The sequence below is a fragment of the Triticum aestivum genome, chromosome 4B, assembly GCF_018294505.1.
Source record: "Triticum aestivum cultivar Chinese Spring chromosome 4B, IWGSC CS RefSeq v2.1, whole genome shotgun sequence".
Classification (NCBI taxonomy): Eukaryota; Viridiplantae; Streptophyta; class Magnoliopsida; order Poales; family Poaceae; genus Triticum; species Triticum aestivum.
In genome coordinates, this window is record NC_057804.1 from 393,850,558 (window position 1) to 393,866,583 (window position 16,026).

The 16,026-nt window shown below is 46.7% G+C and overlaps 1 protein-coding gene across 1 annotated transcript; it reads left to right on the forward strand.

The window, feature by feature from the left end:
• Positions 1-1,336: 1,336 nt before the first annotated feature.
• Positions 1,337-1,949, forward strand: LOC123092315 (uncharacterized). The gene has a single exon (XM_044514056.1). It carries the CDS (start codon positions 1,484-1,486, stop codon positions 1,763-1,765), a length of 282 nt encoding a protein of 93 aa, XP_044369991.1. The 5' UTR covers positions 1,337-1,483; the 3' UTR covers positions 1,766-1,949.
• Positions 1,950-16,026: the final 14,077 nt, after the last annotated feature.

A 16,026-nucleotide genomic window follows, 5' to 3' on the forward strand; every position in this document is an offset into this window, starting at 1 on the left:
AGCTCTAGCAAAACGAACTACACGATCTTTTATGCTATGCTTAGGATTGGGTCTTGTCCATCACATCATTCTCCTAATGATGTGATCCCGTTATCAACGACATCCAATGTCCATAGTCAGGAAACCATGACTATCTGTTGATCACAACGAGCTGGTCAACTAGAGGCTCACCAGAGACATATTGTGGTCTAAGTATTCACACGTGTATTACGATTTCCGGATAATACAGTTATAGCATGAATAAAAGACATTTATCATGAACATTGAAATATAATAATACTTTTATTATTGCCTCTAGGGCATATTTCCAACACTCTATCCCGACCGGCCTGGTGAGACATGACAGACATATGGCTGAGTCCCCCGCGTGCTCTATCTGTGGAGCAATGGAGGATACATGGCACCACTCGCTACTGAGTTGCCGCATGGCGAGATGTGTTTGGGCTCTGGAGGATGATAAACTGGTTGAGCATATGATATCAAACCAAACCGAAGATGCGAGACTATGGCTGTTCTGGCTGTTTGAGAATACAAATCAACGAGACCTAGCTCGAATTTTAGTGACCATGTGGGCGATTTGGTGGGCCAGGAGAAAAGCTATACACGAGGAGGAATTTCAGAGCCCACTTTCCACTATGTCTTTCGTAAACAGATTTTTGGAGGAGCTGGATATAGCTAACTCGCTAAAACCCTCGACTGCTGTCACACGAGTGAACCGGCAACGAGCAAAAGTGTGGCTACCACCCCCGGGTGAGACTTCAAAGCTAAACTGTGATGGGGGGCTGTCGACCTTAGGAGACAAAGGAGCAATAGGAGTTGTGTGTCGTGATAGATTTGGCAAGTTTCTTGGTGCTTCTGCAATGGTGTTCGATGGCCTTACTGACCCGGCAAGTCTTGAGGCCCATGCATGCAGCGAAGCACTAGCTCTAGCCCGGGAATTGAATCTTCAGGATCTCACCATTGCCACGGATTGTGCCGAAGTGATTTCAAACATTAGATCGTCAGGGGTTCCTTCTTATGCTCCTATCCTTCGAGAGATCCATACTAACTGTAATGATTTTTCTTCTGTTGATTTCCGTTTTGAAAGCAGAGATAATAATTTTGAGGCCCACCTGCTTGTCAAGGGAGCTGCGTCTCTCGCAGTGGGTCGCCATGTGTGGCTAGGGGTTCTACCGGAGATTGCTTGTATTCCGGACGTTGTGAACTTTGAATAAAATCCCTAATTTACCTTCAAAAAAAATAGAGACTAGATAGAGGCTAGGATTTTTTTTCTTTTAAAAAAAGAAGGAAAAAAAGGATAGAGACTAGTAGAAGTACGAACAAGAGACACGCCACGCACGAGACGGGTAAGTAGCCGTAACACGTTACACTTCCACGCTAGACGGCTCCACCCCATCACCAAAACAACCTCGAGCCAGCGACTCCCACGTCCACGGAGACCGGCACCGGCCGACGCCGACGCAGCGCTCGCCGAGTTGCCGCCATGGCGGGAAGGCTGGTCTCCATGCTCCGGTGGCCGCCAGACCTCGGGGGCCTCCCGAGCCAGCTGGCCTCCCTGCTGCCGTCGCCGACGTCATACGCGTCCCTCCAGTGGGACTGGCGGCCGGAGCAGCTCGGCGCGGCTATTCGGCGGTGGCCCGAGCTCGTGCCGGACGTGCCCCTCGTCGTGGACGCCGTGCTCTGGGGAGTCGTCACGGCCGTCGAGTCCGTCGCGCTCATCTCCATGATGTGCTGCTTCTTCCTCTTCTGCGGCTGCACGCTGTGAGGGTCATACTCATACCGACGGAGGAAGGATGCAGCTAATTAAGCTAGTACTACTAGCCACCATGTGCGGTTAGCCTTTTGATTTCTTTGTCACCATGCTGTGTTCATCATACGTTGATTCTGCCAAGACATAAGACATCGGCATGGCAATGCTTGCTTCAGTACTATATATACTAATTTGGTAAGCACTCGTATCTTTATCTTGGAGAAAAATAATAATCTGGTAGTACCTGGGAAGCGTGAGTGGAATTGTGATGTTTTGCGATTGGGTTTTCTTGTCGGCGCTCCACGACGACGATCGATGAGGTAGAATAGGACGGATTTGGGGATCTGTCGGCGAGTGCGTGCGTGGGTGGTGGGAACGGGGCTGACTTCAATTTTGGGAAGAAAATATCTCTCTTTCTCATCATCCCGGTCAAGCGATTGCTGTATATAAAAATGGACCATTTTCTTTATGTGTCTTCAGAATGGATCTTGTTCCATGTGGAGCTGGAGTTTTTGCATATTTGTGTTGTTCTTAATTGGTAGGTGGTTGTGGAGTGGTAGCACAGTCGTACAAGTCCCGTTTGGAAGGTTAGAGCAACTCTACCACGGTCGTTGTAGGGCTGCAATGGTCAAAATAATCATTAGTATGATAATTTTAGCCTAAAATGACACTCTAGCAAAGTCCTCGTATGGCTCGGCTCTCGTCGCCATATATTATGGACATTGCTTCATAATGAACCTCGTAGCCTCCATATATGAAGGCTAGGGAGGACCAGTATGAAGCTCGCTCCATACCCCCATGGTCAGCGCGAGGGGGAAGTTTTACCTTCTTTCTCCTCGCAGCATGAATGGGTTTTGAAGCTACGGCCTTCCACACACCATGGGCGACAGACACCTAGGCCATTAGAGCCACACCCTTGGATATGGCGACCCGTGCAACCCTAGCCACACAAGAGGGGGGGAGGGGGCAGGACCCTGCCGCCACCGATGCCCGCTGTGCGGGCTTCACCCGGGAACACTCACCAATGGCGGCGAGGAGGGGGAGGTGGCGGTGGTGCAAGTCAGTCGGTCACAGGAGCGACATATGGCGGTGAGGCAATTAATATCGATTAAAAAGGAGCGAAGCGTGTGATATCAACAATTAATCTCTACTCCATTTCTTTGTTGTGGAACTGTACCTCCAGAGATGATAGCTCACTTAACAAGCCAAGGGGAACTCCAACGCAGATCACAAGATCAGTCCTAAATGTTTGAATCAGACTGTCCGTGCATTTTGCCATCCAACACCGGGCATCAAATTTGTTTAGACCACTCTAGATGTCTGAAATCTCACAAATCGAAACCAAGCATATGGGAGGTTTGCGGACGTCCAAACCTTCGTTACGTTGGACTCCAACATGCCCGACCCATCCAAAAACCCCACCCGGAGCCCCACACTTTTGAACATTCCCACCACAACCTTCGTCTTGATTGTCACCTTCCCCCACCCCATCATCCGGTCGTCCGCCGCCAAGATGGAGCCGCCGCCAGTGGACCTGGCGGAGACGATCTTCGTCCCACCAGAGTCGGAGGACCCGATGGTGGTGGACGCCCCAAGGCAGCCGCCAGAAGGCGAAGAAGAAGAAGTAGAAGAAGAAGGCGGGCGGTGCGTAGGTGGCCTGCCAGGGCAGACCTCGTCCAACAAAGCAAGCTGCCACCCTGGTGCCGCCCGAATAATCGACGATGTGGTCGTCCCAGCCACAGCCTCCCTACCACTATGCCTTCCAGCACCGCAGACCGTAGCAATCGCCGCAACAGTTCGTGTTGTCACTCACCTCTAGCCATCGTGTCTCATTTTTCGTCGACCTCAACGCTGACTACGTCTTCATGGAGTCGCAATCGCCGGGGCTTGTCCGGTTGCGGGCCGATTGTGGACCACATGTCCGTCGGTGCCCATTCACTGTTTGCCAGAATGCCTCGTCCAAGCGGGACGATGGTAGATGACGAGGCGATGATGAACATTATCCATGACGGAGGTAGCTACGAATATGGACAACTGGATGACTCCCAGCCAGAGGAACAACCGCAGTCGGACACCTTGCAACCGAACATGGATCCGGAGGAGCACTGGCCACCTGGTGCCGACCCAAAGAAGAAGCAGAGGGGACTTAATTTCTTCCCAGAGGAGGATGAATTGGTGTGTGAGGCATGGTTCGCCAGTAGTATCAATCTGTTTCAGGGTACGGAGCAAAGGGCCGTGACGTTTTGTTAAAGCTTGCACACTTGGTTTCACAAGCAAAAGCACTACGATCCCAACCGCACAACAGTGATCCATCAACGCAATTCGAAGTTGCTCACCCATCGATGGTACAACATTCAATTTTTGCAGCTGCTACAAACAAGTGAAAACCAGGTGGCCAAGTGGCGTCGGAATCCAAGATCTCATAAGTTTTGTTGTTTGTTGCTCTATGCATCGATCGTTTTATTGATTTAAATGTTGCACCTTGTTGACTATCCATTGTGTTTCTTTGCCAGATCGTACCTGCGTTCGTTATGCCACAAGATGGAGAAGAATCACTTCATGTATATGCATTGTTGGTTGAAGTTGAATGTGCATAGCAAGTGGATCGACATGATTGTATATCCCGTCAAGATCTCCATGGTCACTGAAGATGAAGGTGGTGATCCAACCGTTCAACACAAGAAGGGTTTTGCTCCGACCAATAAGGTGATTAGAGACCTTGGGAGGAAGTGGGAGGAGGAGAAGGAGAAACGAGAAGGGGCGATGGCCAAGATGATGGAGGAGTTTGATGACATCATGGCTAAGAAGGAAGAGGCAAAGAGGTTTTGCATCTTCGTAGAGATGCAAGACAAGAATCTCAACCTCCAAGAGAAGAAGTTTGAGATCAAGGCCGCTTCAGAGGATTTCAAAATGCTTCGTGAAAACGTCAGACTTGATCCCAATGTGGGAAAGATTGTTTGTCCAAGCCTATTTGCGCGCATATTGAAGCGCTTCACAGAAAGGGAGCGGGCTGGACTAGGCGAAGAGTGGGGATTTTTGGCATGGACAGCCAGACTAGGACTCGAAGAAGGAGCTCTTTGGCACAGACAACCGGACTAGCAACTTTGGGATTGATTGGATGTAAAAGCTAATTGAACATTTGATGTCTTTTGTTGTGATTGCATATGTTTGTAATCTATATGCTTGACAAATAGTAGAGAAGATCGGAGCAGAGGTGGACATTTGACGACTTTGGACAGGTGGCCTCCACCCCTATTCCTATCCGCGAACATTTGAGGATGTCCATTTGGTGAACCGCGTTGTATTTGCCCTAACCCCACAAGCAGCGACAGGGCCAAACAGCTCCCACATAGAGGCTGCCAAAATCATCAGCCCAGTCACTGGCGTGATAGTGCCCAGCAGTTGAGCACTCTGCCTGTCAACTACTCATGGTCGCAACCAGAAATGCTGTAGCATTGGTTCACGGCCGGAGCGGTCCCTGTATCAGCGTGTCACTGTAGGCGTCGTCTCAGCAGTGGCTAGATGGAGACACGGATGATCTCCCTTCTCACGTGTCGGCTGGAACCGGAGCGACCAATTCTCGTTTTCCGATTTTCCTCGCTGAGAGCCGAGAAGAATGTTGCCGGTAAGTAAAATGTTACCCAACGAATCGATCTTCGCGTCGCCAACGTCTCCTCACGCCGCCGGATAAGGATGAACTTGGTTTTTCCTTTCTCTAATCATGGTTTTTTCTTTCTTAACGATTAGAGATTCTTCTATGTCGCTGTCAGGTCTTGCAAACGAATCCCATTACGGCGTAGCATTGGAGACGCAATATCAAACAGCACCATATGAGGGCGAAAAAAAGCGCACTGGCAAGAGCAAATGCAAAGGGTGCGACTCCCGGAGACTTCTCGACCGATCCCAAAAGGTTTCTTTCCTTTTTACTGTGGGGCGCTTGTGGAATGAAACAATTTGGTCATGTGCGGCTATCAATCCTGTCAAACATGATTCAGTTGCAGGCGTGTACAAGGCGTATACATGAAGAAAGATCAACACAGCCGGAGGAGTAGTTAGTTAGCTAAAATCCTTTGTATCTTTATCTCCTCTTATCTCTAGTTTTCTTCCTTTGCAAGATGTATCTGTTTCAACAACCTGTACGCGTATTGGGCTCGCAACCCCTTCTATTTAACACGCAACACGTCGGCCAGGAAGGCTAAGACGTTTACCGCAAGTCGCACATGGTATACAGAGCCTTCTTCTTCCACAAATCCTAGCTAATCCATCTCCATCAAGTGCGCCGCCATGTCTTCCTCCTCCGCCTCCTTCCAGTCGCCGCTCAGCGGTGGAGTCCCGGAGAAGCTCTCCCGCACCAACTACGTTCTGTGGCGGACCCAGATCACGCCGCAGTTGCGGGGCGCCGGCGTGTTCCACTACGTCGACGGCACGGCGACTGAGCCGGCCAAGGTCCTCACCAGCAAGGACGCCACCGGCAAGGAGACCACCGGGCCAAATCCCCTTCATCCACTTTGGGTGAGGGAGGACCAGCAGGTCCTCGGATACCTGCTCCAAAACCTCTCCAAGGAGGTGCTCGTCACGGTGACCACGATCACCACGGCGCGCGAACTCTGGGTGGCACTGGCGAGCATGTTCTCGTCACAGTCACTCAGCTGCGTCAACAACATTCGTACAGCGCTGATCAATGCGCAGAAGGGAAATCAATCGGTGGCCTCCTTCTTCGCCGCCATGAGAGGCCTCGCCGATGAACTCGCCGCGGCGGGCAAACCCATCCAAGATGACGAGCTCATGTCCTACATCATCCACGGGCTGGACCAAGACTATCAGCCCCTTGTCTCTGCACTGGACGCACGCGTCACCCCGGTAACTCTTGATGAACTTTTTGCCATGCTCAGTAACTTTGATCAACGCATGGCGCAGTACCAAGGCTCCGGTGGTGGTTTCAAGTCTTCGGCCAACTCCGCATTCAGAGGCCGCGGTGGTGGCTCTCGCTCACGCCCATCTCCCCGTGGCAAGGGGAGGTTCGGCTCCGGTGGTGGCGGCTACTCCAACAACTCGCGTGGCAGCAGCCGCTCGGGAAACTCCAAAGGGCGTCGCGGTGGTGGCAGTGGTGGCTCCAACAGATCCCGTCCGGACTTGCCCCGCTGTCAAATCTGTGGCAAGACAGGACATACGGCGAAGGATTGTTGGTACCGCTACGAAGAGGATGATGGTGACTCCTCACAAGATGAAGAGAAAATTGCAGCGGCGGCCGATGGCTCCTATGGAGTTGACACAAACTGGTACGTTGACAGCGGCGCCACCAACCACATCACCAACGAGCTCGAGAAAGTCACCATGAAGGAGAAATATCGTGGGAACGATCAAATTCATACGGCCAGTGGTGAAGGGATGGGTATACGTCACATTGGCCATTCAATTTTTAATACCCCTAGTCATAAAATTCATCTCAAACGAATCTTGCATGTTCCTAGTGCCCACAAAAATCTTCTCTCTGTTCATAGAATTGCCATTGACAATCATGTTTTTCTCGAGTTTCATCCTTATTTCTTTTTGATCAAGGATCAGGCAACGAGGAAAATTCTCTATCGAGGTAGATGCGTTCAAGGGCTCTACCCGTTGATTCCGGAGTTTAGAAGATTCAATAAACAAGCTTGTGGTGCTATCAAGCTTTCGTCCACATGATGGCACGATCGTTTAGGACATGCCTCTTTCTCTTTAGTTGAAAAATTACTTAGGAAAAATAAGCTCCCGTTTGTTGGTGAGCGAAACATTGAAACTATTTGTAATTCATGTCAGTGTGCTAAAAGTCATCAATTACCGTATCCTATCTCTACTAGTGTATCCACCAAACCTTTGCAATTGATCTTCTCCGATGTGTGGGGACTTGCCCCCTCCTCGGTTGGTAGACACACATATTATGTGAGCTTCATCGATGACTATAGCAAATTTTCATGGATCTATCTCCTCAAGAGAAGATCGGATGTGTTCCAAGTTTTTCACAACTTTCAAGCACTTGTTGAAAGAAAGTTTGACAGTAAGATTCTTGCTGTCCAGTCTGATTGGGGAGGGGAATACGAGAAACTAAATTCCTTCTTCCAAAGCATAGGCATATCTCACCATGTATCATGCCCGCACGCTCACCAACAAAACGGGTCGGCCGAATGCAAGCATAGGCACATTGTCGAGGTTGGCTTGGCCCTCCTAGCCGGAGCATCAATGCCCCTCAAGTTCTGGGATGAGGCTTTTCTGACAGCCGTTCATATTATCAACATGTTACCTAGTCGTGTTATCAACAATGAAACACCTATGGAACGCCTCCTCCACACAAAACCAGATTACACCTCTCTTCGTGTCTTTGGCTGTGCTTGTTGGCCAAATCTTCGGCCTTACAACAAACGCAAGCTCATGTTTAGATCAAAATAGTGTGCTTTCCTTGGTTATAGTGCCCAACACAAAGGTGTCAAGTGTCTTGACATCTCTACTGGTAGGGTTTACATCTCTCGCGATGTTGTTTTTGATGAGACCAAGTTCCCCTTTGCGGATCTCCACCCTAACGCCGGCGCACTCCTTCGCAAAGAAATTTTGCTCCTACCTTCTCATCTTTCTGGCTATGATCAAGGGGGTATTACAAATTGTGATGATCATATGACTAACCCTACTAATAGTCTCCATGAGCTTTGTAATGATGCAGAAAACAGCGGTGTAAAAATCGCAGAACATGGTGAAGAAAATGGACCAACAGGTCCTTATTTCATGTGTCCCAGTCCAGGGGACAGATCCTCCTCGGGATCAGAGCAAGCGCTGCAGACGCGCAGCCAATCTTCCCTGGGATCCGCGTCTGGCAGCGAATCTTCCGCGCCAGTCCCGACAGACGCAGGCGGGCGCACGGACGTCTCAGGCGGGCGTGCAGACGAGTCCACGTCAGCCTCGCGGCAGAGCCCGGCGGGCCGCAACGCCTCCTCTCGCGCGCGCGAATCATCGCCTGACAGATGGCAGGCCGGCGCTGGCTTGGGCCGGGTCCAGCAAGACGGCCAACTGCGCGTCTACAAGCGACGCGCCAAGACTGGCTCGGCGGATGCGGGGGCAGGCCCTGTCAGTCCGGGGTCCAGGAGGCAATCATTTGGCCATGATGATGTGCCCCGGCTCAGATCCTCTGTGGCCAAATCATCGCTTGCACCACGCGCCACAGCCGCAGAAAATCCGAATCCGGCATCGACTGCTCACGCTGCAGATTCTGGAGCCCTGCATGGTGAAGGAAATATGCCCTAGAGGCAATAATAAAGTTATTATTTATTTCCTTGTTTCATGATAAATGTTTATTATTCATGCTAGAATTGTATTAACCGGAAACATGATACATGTGTGAATACATAGACAAACATATAGTCACTAGTATGCCTCTACTTGACTAGCTCATTAATCAAAGATGGTTATGTTTCCTAACCATAGACATGTGTTGTCATTTGATTAATGGGATCACATCATTAGGAGAATGATGTGATTGACACGACCCATTCAGCTAGCCTAGCACTTGATCGTTTAGTATGTTGCTATTGCTTTCTTCATGACTTATACATGTTCCTGTAACTATGAGATTATGCAACTCCCGTTTACCGGAGGAACACTTTGGGTGCTACCAAACGTCACAACGTAACTGGGTGAACACTTTGGAGACACCTGTAACTATGAGATTATGCAACTCCCGTTTATCGGAGGAACACTTTGGGTGCTACCAAACGTCACAACGTAACTGGGTGATTATAAAGGAGTACTACAGGTGTCTCCAAAGGTACATGTTGGGTTGGCGTATTTCGAGATTAGGTTTTGTCACACCGATTGTCGGAGAGGTATCTCTGGGCCCTCTCGGTAATGCACATCACTATAAGCCTTGCAAGCAATGTAGCTAATGAGTTAGTTACGGAATGATGCATTACGTAACGAGTAAAGAGACTTGCCGGTAACGAGATTGAACTAGGTATTGGATACCGACGATCGAATCTCGGGCAAGTAACATACCGATGACAAAGGGAACAAAGTATGTTGTTATGCAGTTTGACCGATAAAGATCTTCGTAGAATATGTAGGAGCCAATATGGGCATCCAGGTTCCGCTATTGGTTATTGACCAAGAATAGTTCTAGGTCATGTCTACATAGTTCTCGAACCCGTAGGGTCCGCACGCTTAACTTTTCGATGATAGTTATATTATGGGTTTATGAGTTTTGATGTACCGAAGGAGTTCGGAGTCCCGGATGAGATCGGGGACATGACGAGGAGTCTCGAAATGGTCGAGATGTAAAGATCGATATATTGGACGACTATATTCGGAGTTCGGAAAAGTTCCGAGTGATTCGGGTATTTTTCGGAGTACCGAAGAGTTACGGGAATTCGCCGGGAAGTATATGGGCCTTATTAGGCCATACGGGAATAGAGGAGAGAGGCCGAAAGGAAGGAGGCGCGCAGCCCCCCTCTGGTCCGAATTGGACAAGGGGTGCGGCCCCTCTTTCCTTCCTCCTCTCCCCCTCTTTCCCCCTTTCTCCTACTCCAACAAGGAAGGAGGGAGTCCTACTCCCGGTGGGAGTAGGACTCCCCTTGGCGCGCCCCTCCTAGGCCGGCCGCCCCCTCCCCCCTTGCTCCTTTATATACGGGGGCAGGGGGGCACCTCTAGGAGGAACACAAGTTGATCTACGGATCGTTCCTTAGCCGTGTGCGGTGCCTCCCTCCACCATATTCCACCTCGGTCATATCGTCGCGGAGTTTAGGCGAAGCCCTGCGCCGGTAGAGCATCATCATCGTCACCACGCCGTCGTGCTGACGGAACTCATCCCCGAAGCTTTGCTGGATCGGAGCCCGGGGATCGTCATCGAGCTGAACGTGTGCTGAACTCGGAGGTGCCGTACGTTCGGTACTTGGATCGGTCGGATCGTGAAGACGTACGACTACATCAACCGCGTTGTCATAACGCTTCCGCTTACGGTCTACGAGGGTACGTGGACAACACTCTCCCCTCTTGTTGCTATGCCATCACCATGATCTTGCTTGTAAGTAGGAATTTTTTTGAAATTACTATGTTCCCCAACAGTGGCATCCGAGCCTAGGTTTTATGCGTTGATGTTATATGCACGAGTAGAACACAAGTGAGTTGTGGGCGATACAAGTCATACTGCTTACAGCATGTCATATTTTGGTTCGGCGGTATTGTGAGATGAAGCGGCCCGAACCGACATTAGGCGTACGCTTACGCGATACTAGTTTCACTGTTACGAGCACTCGTGCTTAAAGGTGGCTGGCGGGTGTCTGTCTCTCTCACTTTAGCTGAATCGAGTGTGGCTACGCCCGGTCCTTGCGAAGGTTAAAATAGCACCAACTTGACAAACTATCGTTGTGGTTTTAATGCGTAGGTAAGAACGGTTCTTGCTAAGCCCGTAGCAGCCACGTAATATTTGCAACAACAAAGTAGAGGACGTCTAACTTGTTTTTGCAGGGCATGTTGTGATGTGATATGGTCAAGACGTGATGCTATATTTTATTGTATGAGATGATCATGTTTTGTAACCAAAGTTATCGGCAACTGGGAGGAGCGATATGGTTGTCGCTTTATTGTATGAAATGCAAACGCCCTGTAATTGCTTTACTTTATCACTAAGCGGGAGCGATAGTCGTAGAAGCAATAGATGGTGTAACGACAACGATGCTACGATGGAGATCAAGGTGTCGCGCCGGTGACGATGGTGATCACGACGGTGCTTCGAAGATGGAGATCACAAGCACAAGATGATGATGGCCATATCATATCACTTATATTGATTGCATGTGATGTTTATCCTTTATGCATCTTATCTTGCTTTGATTGACGGTAGCATTATAAGATGATCTCTCACTAATTATCAAGAAGTGTTCTTCCTGAGTATGCACCATTGCGAAAGTTCTTTGTGCTGAGACACCACGTGATGATCGGGTGTGATAGGCTCTACGTTCAAATACAACGGGTGCAAAACAGTTGCACACGCGGAATACTCAGGTTAAACTTGACGAGCCTAGCATATACAGATATGGCCTCGGAACATGGAGACCGAAAGGTCGAGCGTGAATCATATAGTAGATATGATCAACATATTGATGTTCACCGTTGAAACTACTCCATCTCACGTGATGATCGGACATGGTTTAGTTGATTTGGATCACGTAATCACTTAGATGACTAGAGAGATGTCTATCTAAGTGGGAGTTCTTTAGTAATATGATTAATTAAACTTTAATTTATCATGAACTTAGTCCTGGTAGTATTTTGCAAATTATGTTGTAGATCAATAGCTTGCATTGTTGCTTTCATATGTTTATTTTGATATGTTCCTAGAGAAAATTGTGTTGAAAGATGTTAGTAGCAATGATGCGGATTGGATCCGTGATCTGAGGTTTATCCTCATTGCTGCATAGAAGAATTATGTCCTTGATGCACCGCTAGGTGACAGACCTATTGCAAGAGCAAATGCAGACGTTATGAACGTTTGGCTAGCTCAATATGATGACTACTTGATAGTTTTGTGCACCATGCTTAACGGCTTAGAATCGGGACTTCAAAGACGTTTTGAACGTCATGGACCATATGAGATGTTCCAGGAGTTGAAGTTAATATTTCAAGCAAATACCCGAGTTGAGAGATATGAAGTCTCCAACAAGTTCTGTGGCTAAAAGATGGAGGAGAATCGCTCAACTAGTGAGCATGTGCTCAGATTGTCTGGGTACTACAATCGCTTGAATCAAGTGGGAGTTAATCTTCCAGATAATATAGTGATTGACAGAATTCTCTAGTCACCATCACCAAGTTAGTAGAACTTTGTGATGAACTATAGTATGCTAGGGATGACGAAAACGATTCCCGAGCTCTTCGTGATGTTGAAATCGACGAAGGTAGAAATCAAGAAAGAGCATCAAGTGTTGATGATTGACAAGACCACTAGTTTCAAGAAAAGGGCAAAGGGATGGAAAGGGAACTTCAAGTAGAATGACAGGCAAGTTGTCACTCCCGCGAAGAAGCCCACAGCTGGACCAAAGCCTGAAACTGAGTGCTTACACTGCAAAGGAAATGGTCACTGGAAGCGGAAATGTCCTGAATATTTGGTGGATAAGAAGGATGGCAAAGTGAACAAGGGTATATTTTATATACAGGTTATTGATGTGTGCCTTACTAGTGTTTATAGTAGCCCCTGAGTATTTGATACTTGTTCGGTTGCTAAGATTAGTAACTCGAAATAGGAGTTACAGAATAAACAGAGACTAGTTGAGGGTGAAGTAACGATGTGTGTTGGAAGTGGTTCCAAGATTGATATGATCATCATCGCACACTCCCTATACTTTCGGGATTAGTGTTAAACCTAAATAAATATTATTTGGCGTTTGCGTTGAGCATGAATATGATTTGATCATGTTTATTGCAATACTGTTATTCATTTAAAGTCAGAGAATAATTGTTGTTCTGTTTACATGTATAAAACCTTCAATGGTCATACACCCAATGAAAATAGTTTGTTGGATCTCGATCGTAGTGATACACATATTCATAATGTTGAAGCCAAAAGATGCAAAGTTAATAATGATAGTGCAACTTATTTGTGGCACTGCTGTTTGGGTCATATCGGTGTAAAGCGCATGAAGAAACTCCATAAAGATGGATTTTTGGAATCACTTGGTTATGAATCATTTGATGCTTGCGAACCATGCCTATTGGGCAAGATGACTAAAACTCCGTTCTCCAGAACAATGAAACGAGCTACTGACTTATTGGAAATAATACATACCGATGTATGCCATCCAATGAGTGTTGATGCTCGTGGCAAGTATCGTTATTTTCTGACCTTCACAAATGATTTGAGCATATATGGGTATATCTACTTGATGAAACATAAGTCTGAAATAGTTGAAAGGTTCAAAGAATTTCAGAGTGAAGTGGAAAAATCATCGTAACAAGAAAATAAAGTTTCTGCGATCTGATCGCGGAGACGAATATTTGAGTTACGAGTTTGGTCTTTAATTAAAACAATGTGGAATAGTTTCACAGCTTACGCCACCTGGAACACCACAACGTTATGGTGTGTCCGAACGTCGTAACCGCACTTTATTGGATATGGTGCGATCTATGATGTCTCTTACTGATTTACCACTATTGTTTTGGGGTTATGCATTAGAGACGGGTGCATTCACGTTAAAAGGGCACCATCTAAATCCATTGAGACAACACCATATGAACTATGGTTTAGCAGTAAACCTAAGCTTTCGTTTCTTAAAGTTTGGAGTTGCAATGCTTATATGAAAAAGGTTTTCAACCTGATAAGCTCGAACCCAAATCGGAGAAGTGCGTCTTCATAGAATACCCAAAGGAAACTGTTGGGTACTCCTTCTATCACAGATCCGAAGGCAAAACATTCATTGCTAAGAATGGATCCTTTCTAGAGAAGGAGTTTCTCTCGAAAGAAGTGAGTGGGAGGAAAGTAGAACTTGATGAGCTAACTGTACCTGCTCCCTTATTGGAAAGTAGTTCATCACAGAAATCTGTTCCTGTGACTACTACACCAATTAGTGAGGAAGTTAATGATGATGATCATGAAACTTCAGATTAAGTTACTACAGAACCTCGTAGGTCTTCCAGAGTAAGATCCGCACCAGAGTGATATGGTAATCCTGTTCTGGAAGTTATGTTACTAGACCATGACGAACCTACGAACTATGAAGAAGCGATGGTGAGCCCAGATTCCGCAAAATGGCTAGAGGCCATGAAATCTGAGATGGGATCCATGTATGAGAACAAAGTATGGACTTTGGTTGACTTGCCCGATGATCGGCAAGCCATTGAGAATAAATGGATCTTTAAGAAGAAGACTGACGCTGATGGTAATGTAACTGTCTATAAAGCTCGACTTGTTGCAAAAGGTTTTCGACAAGTTCAAGGGGTTGACTACGATGAGACTTTCTCACCCGTACGATGCTTAAGTCTGTCCGAATCATGTTAGCAATTGCTGCATTTTATGATTATGAAATTTGGCAAATGGATGTCAAAACTGCATTCTTGAATGGATTTCTGGAAGAAGAGTTGTATATGATGCAACCAAAAGGTTTTGTTGATCCAAAAGGTGCTAACAAAGTATGCAAGCTCCAGCGATCCATCTATGGACTGGTGCAAGCATCTCGGAGTTGGAATAAACGCTTTGATAGTGTGATCAAAGCATATGGTTTTATACAGACTTTTGGAGAAGTCTGTATTTACAAGAAAGTGAGTGGGAGCTCTGTAGCATTTCTAATATTATATGTGGATGACATATTGTTGATTGGAAATGATATAGAAATTCTAGATAGCATGAAAGGATACTTGAATAAGAGTTTTTCAAAGCAAGACCTCGGTGAAGCTGCTTACACATTGAGCATCAATATCTATATAGATAGATCAAGACGCTTGATAAGTTTTTTTCAATGTATACATACCTTAATAAATTTTTGAAATAGTTCAAAATGGAACAGTCAAAGAAGGAGTTTTTGCCTGTGTTGCAAGGTGTGAAGTTGAGTAAGACTCAAGACCCGACCATAGTAGAAAATAGAAAGAGAATGAAAAGTCATTCCCTATGCCTCAGTCATAGGTTCTATAAAGTATGATATGCTGTGAACCAAACATATTGTATACCTTGCTCTGAGTTTGGCAAAGGAATACAATTTTGATCTAATAGTAGATCACTGGACAGCGGTCAAGAATATCCTTAGTAAGGACTAAGGAGGTGTTTCTCGATTATGGAGGTGATAAAAGAGTTCGTTGTAAAAGTTACATCGGTGCAAACTTTTACACTAATCCAGACGACTCTAAGTCTCAAACTGGATACATATTGAAAGTGGGAGCAATTAAGCTAGAGTAGCTCCATGCAGAGCATTGAAGACATATAATGTTTGCAAAATACATACGGCTCTGAATGTGACATACCCGTTGACTAAACTTCTCTCACAAGCAAAACATGATCATACCTTAGTACTTTTTGGGTGTTAATCACATAGCCATGTGAACTAGATTATTGACTCTAGTAAACCCTTTGGGTGTTGATCACATGATGATGTGAACTATGGGTATTAATCACATGTAGATGTGAATATTGATGTTAAATCACATGGCGATGTGAACTAGATTATTGACTCTAGTGCAAGTGGGAGACTGAAGGAAATATGCCCTAGAGGCAATAATAAAGTTATTATTTATTTCCTTATTTCATGATAAATGTTTATTTTTCATGCTAGAATTGT

What these genes read in the sequence shown, in the direction of transcription:
- LOC123092315 (XM_044514056.1), top strand. Translation starts at nt 1,484, where the DNA reads ATGGCGGGAAGGCTGGTCTCCATGCTCCGGTGGCCGCCAGACCTCGGG.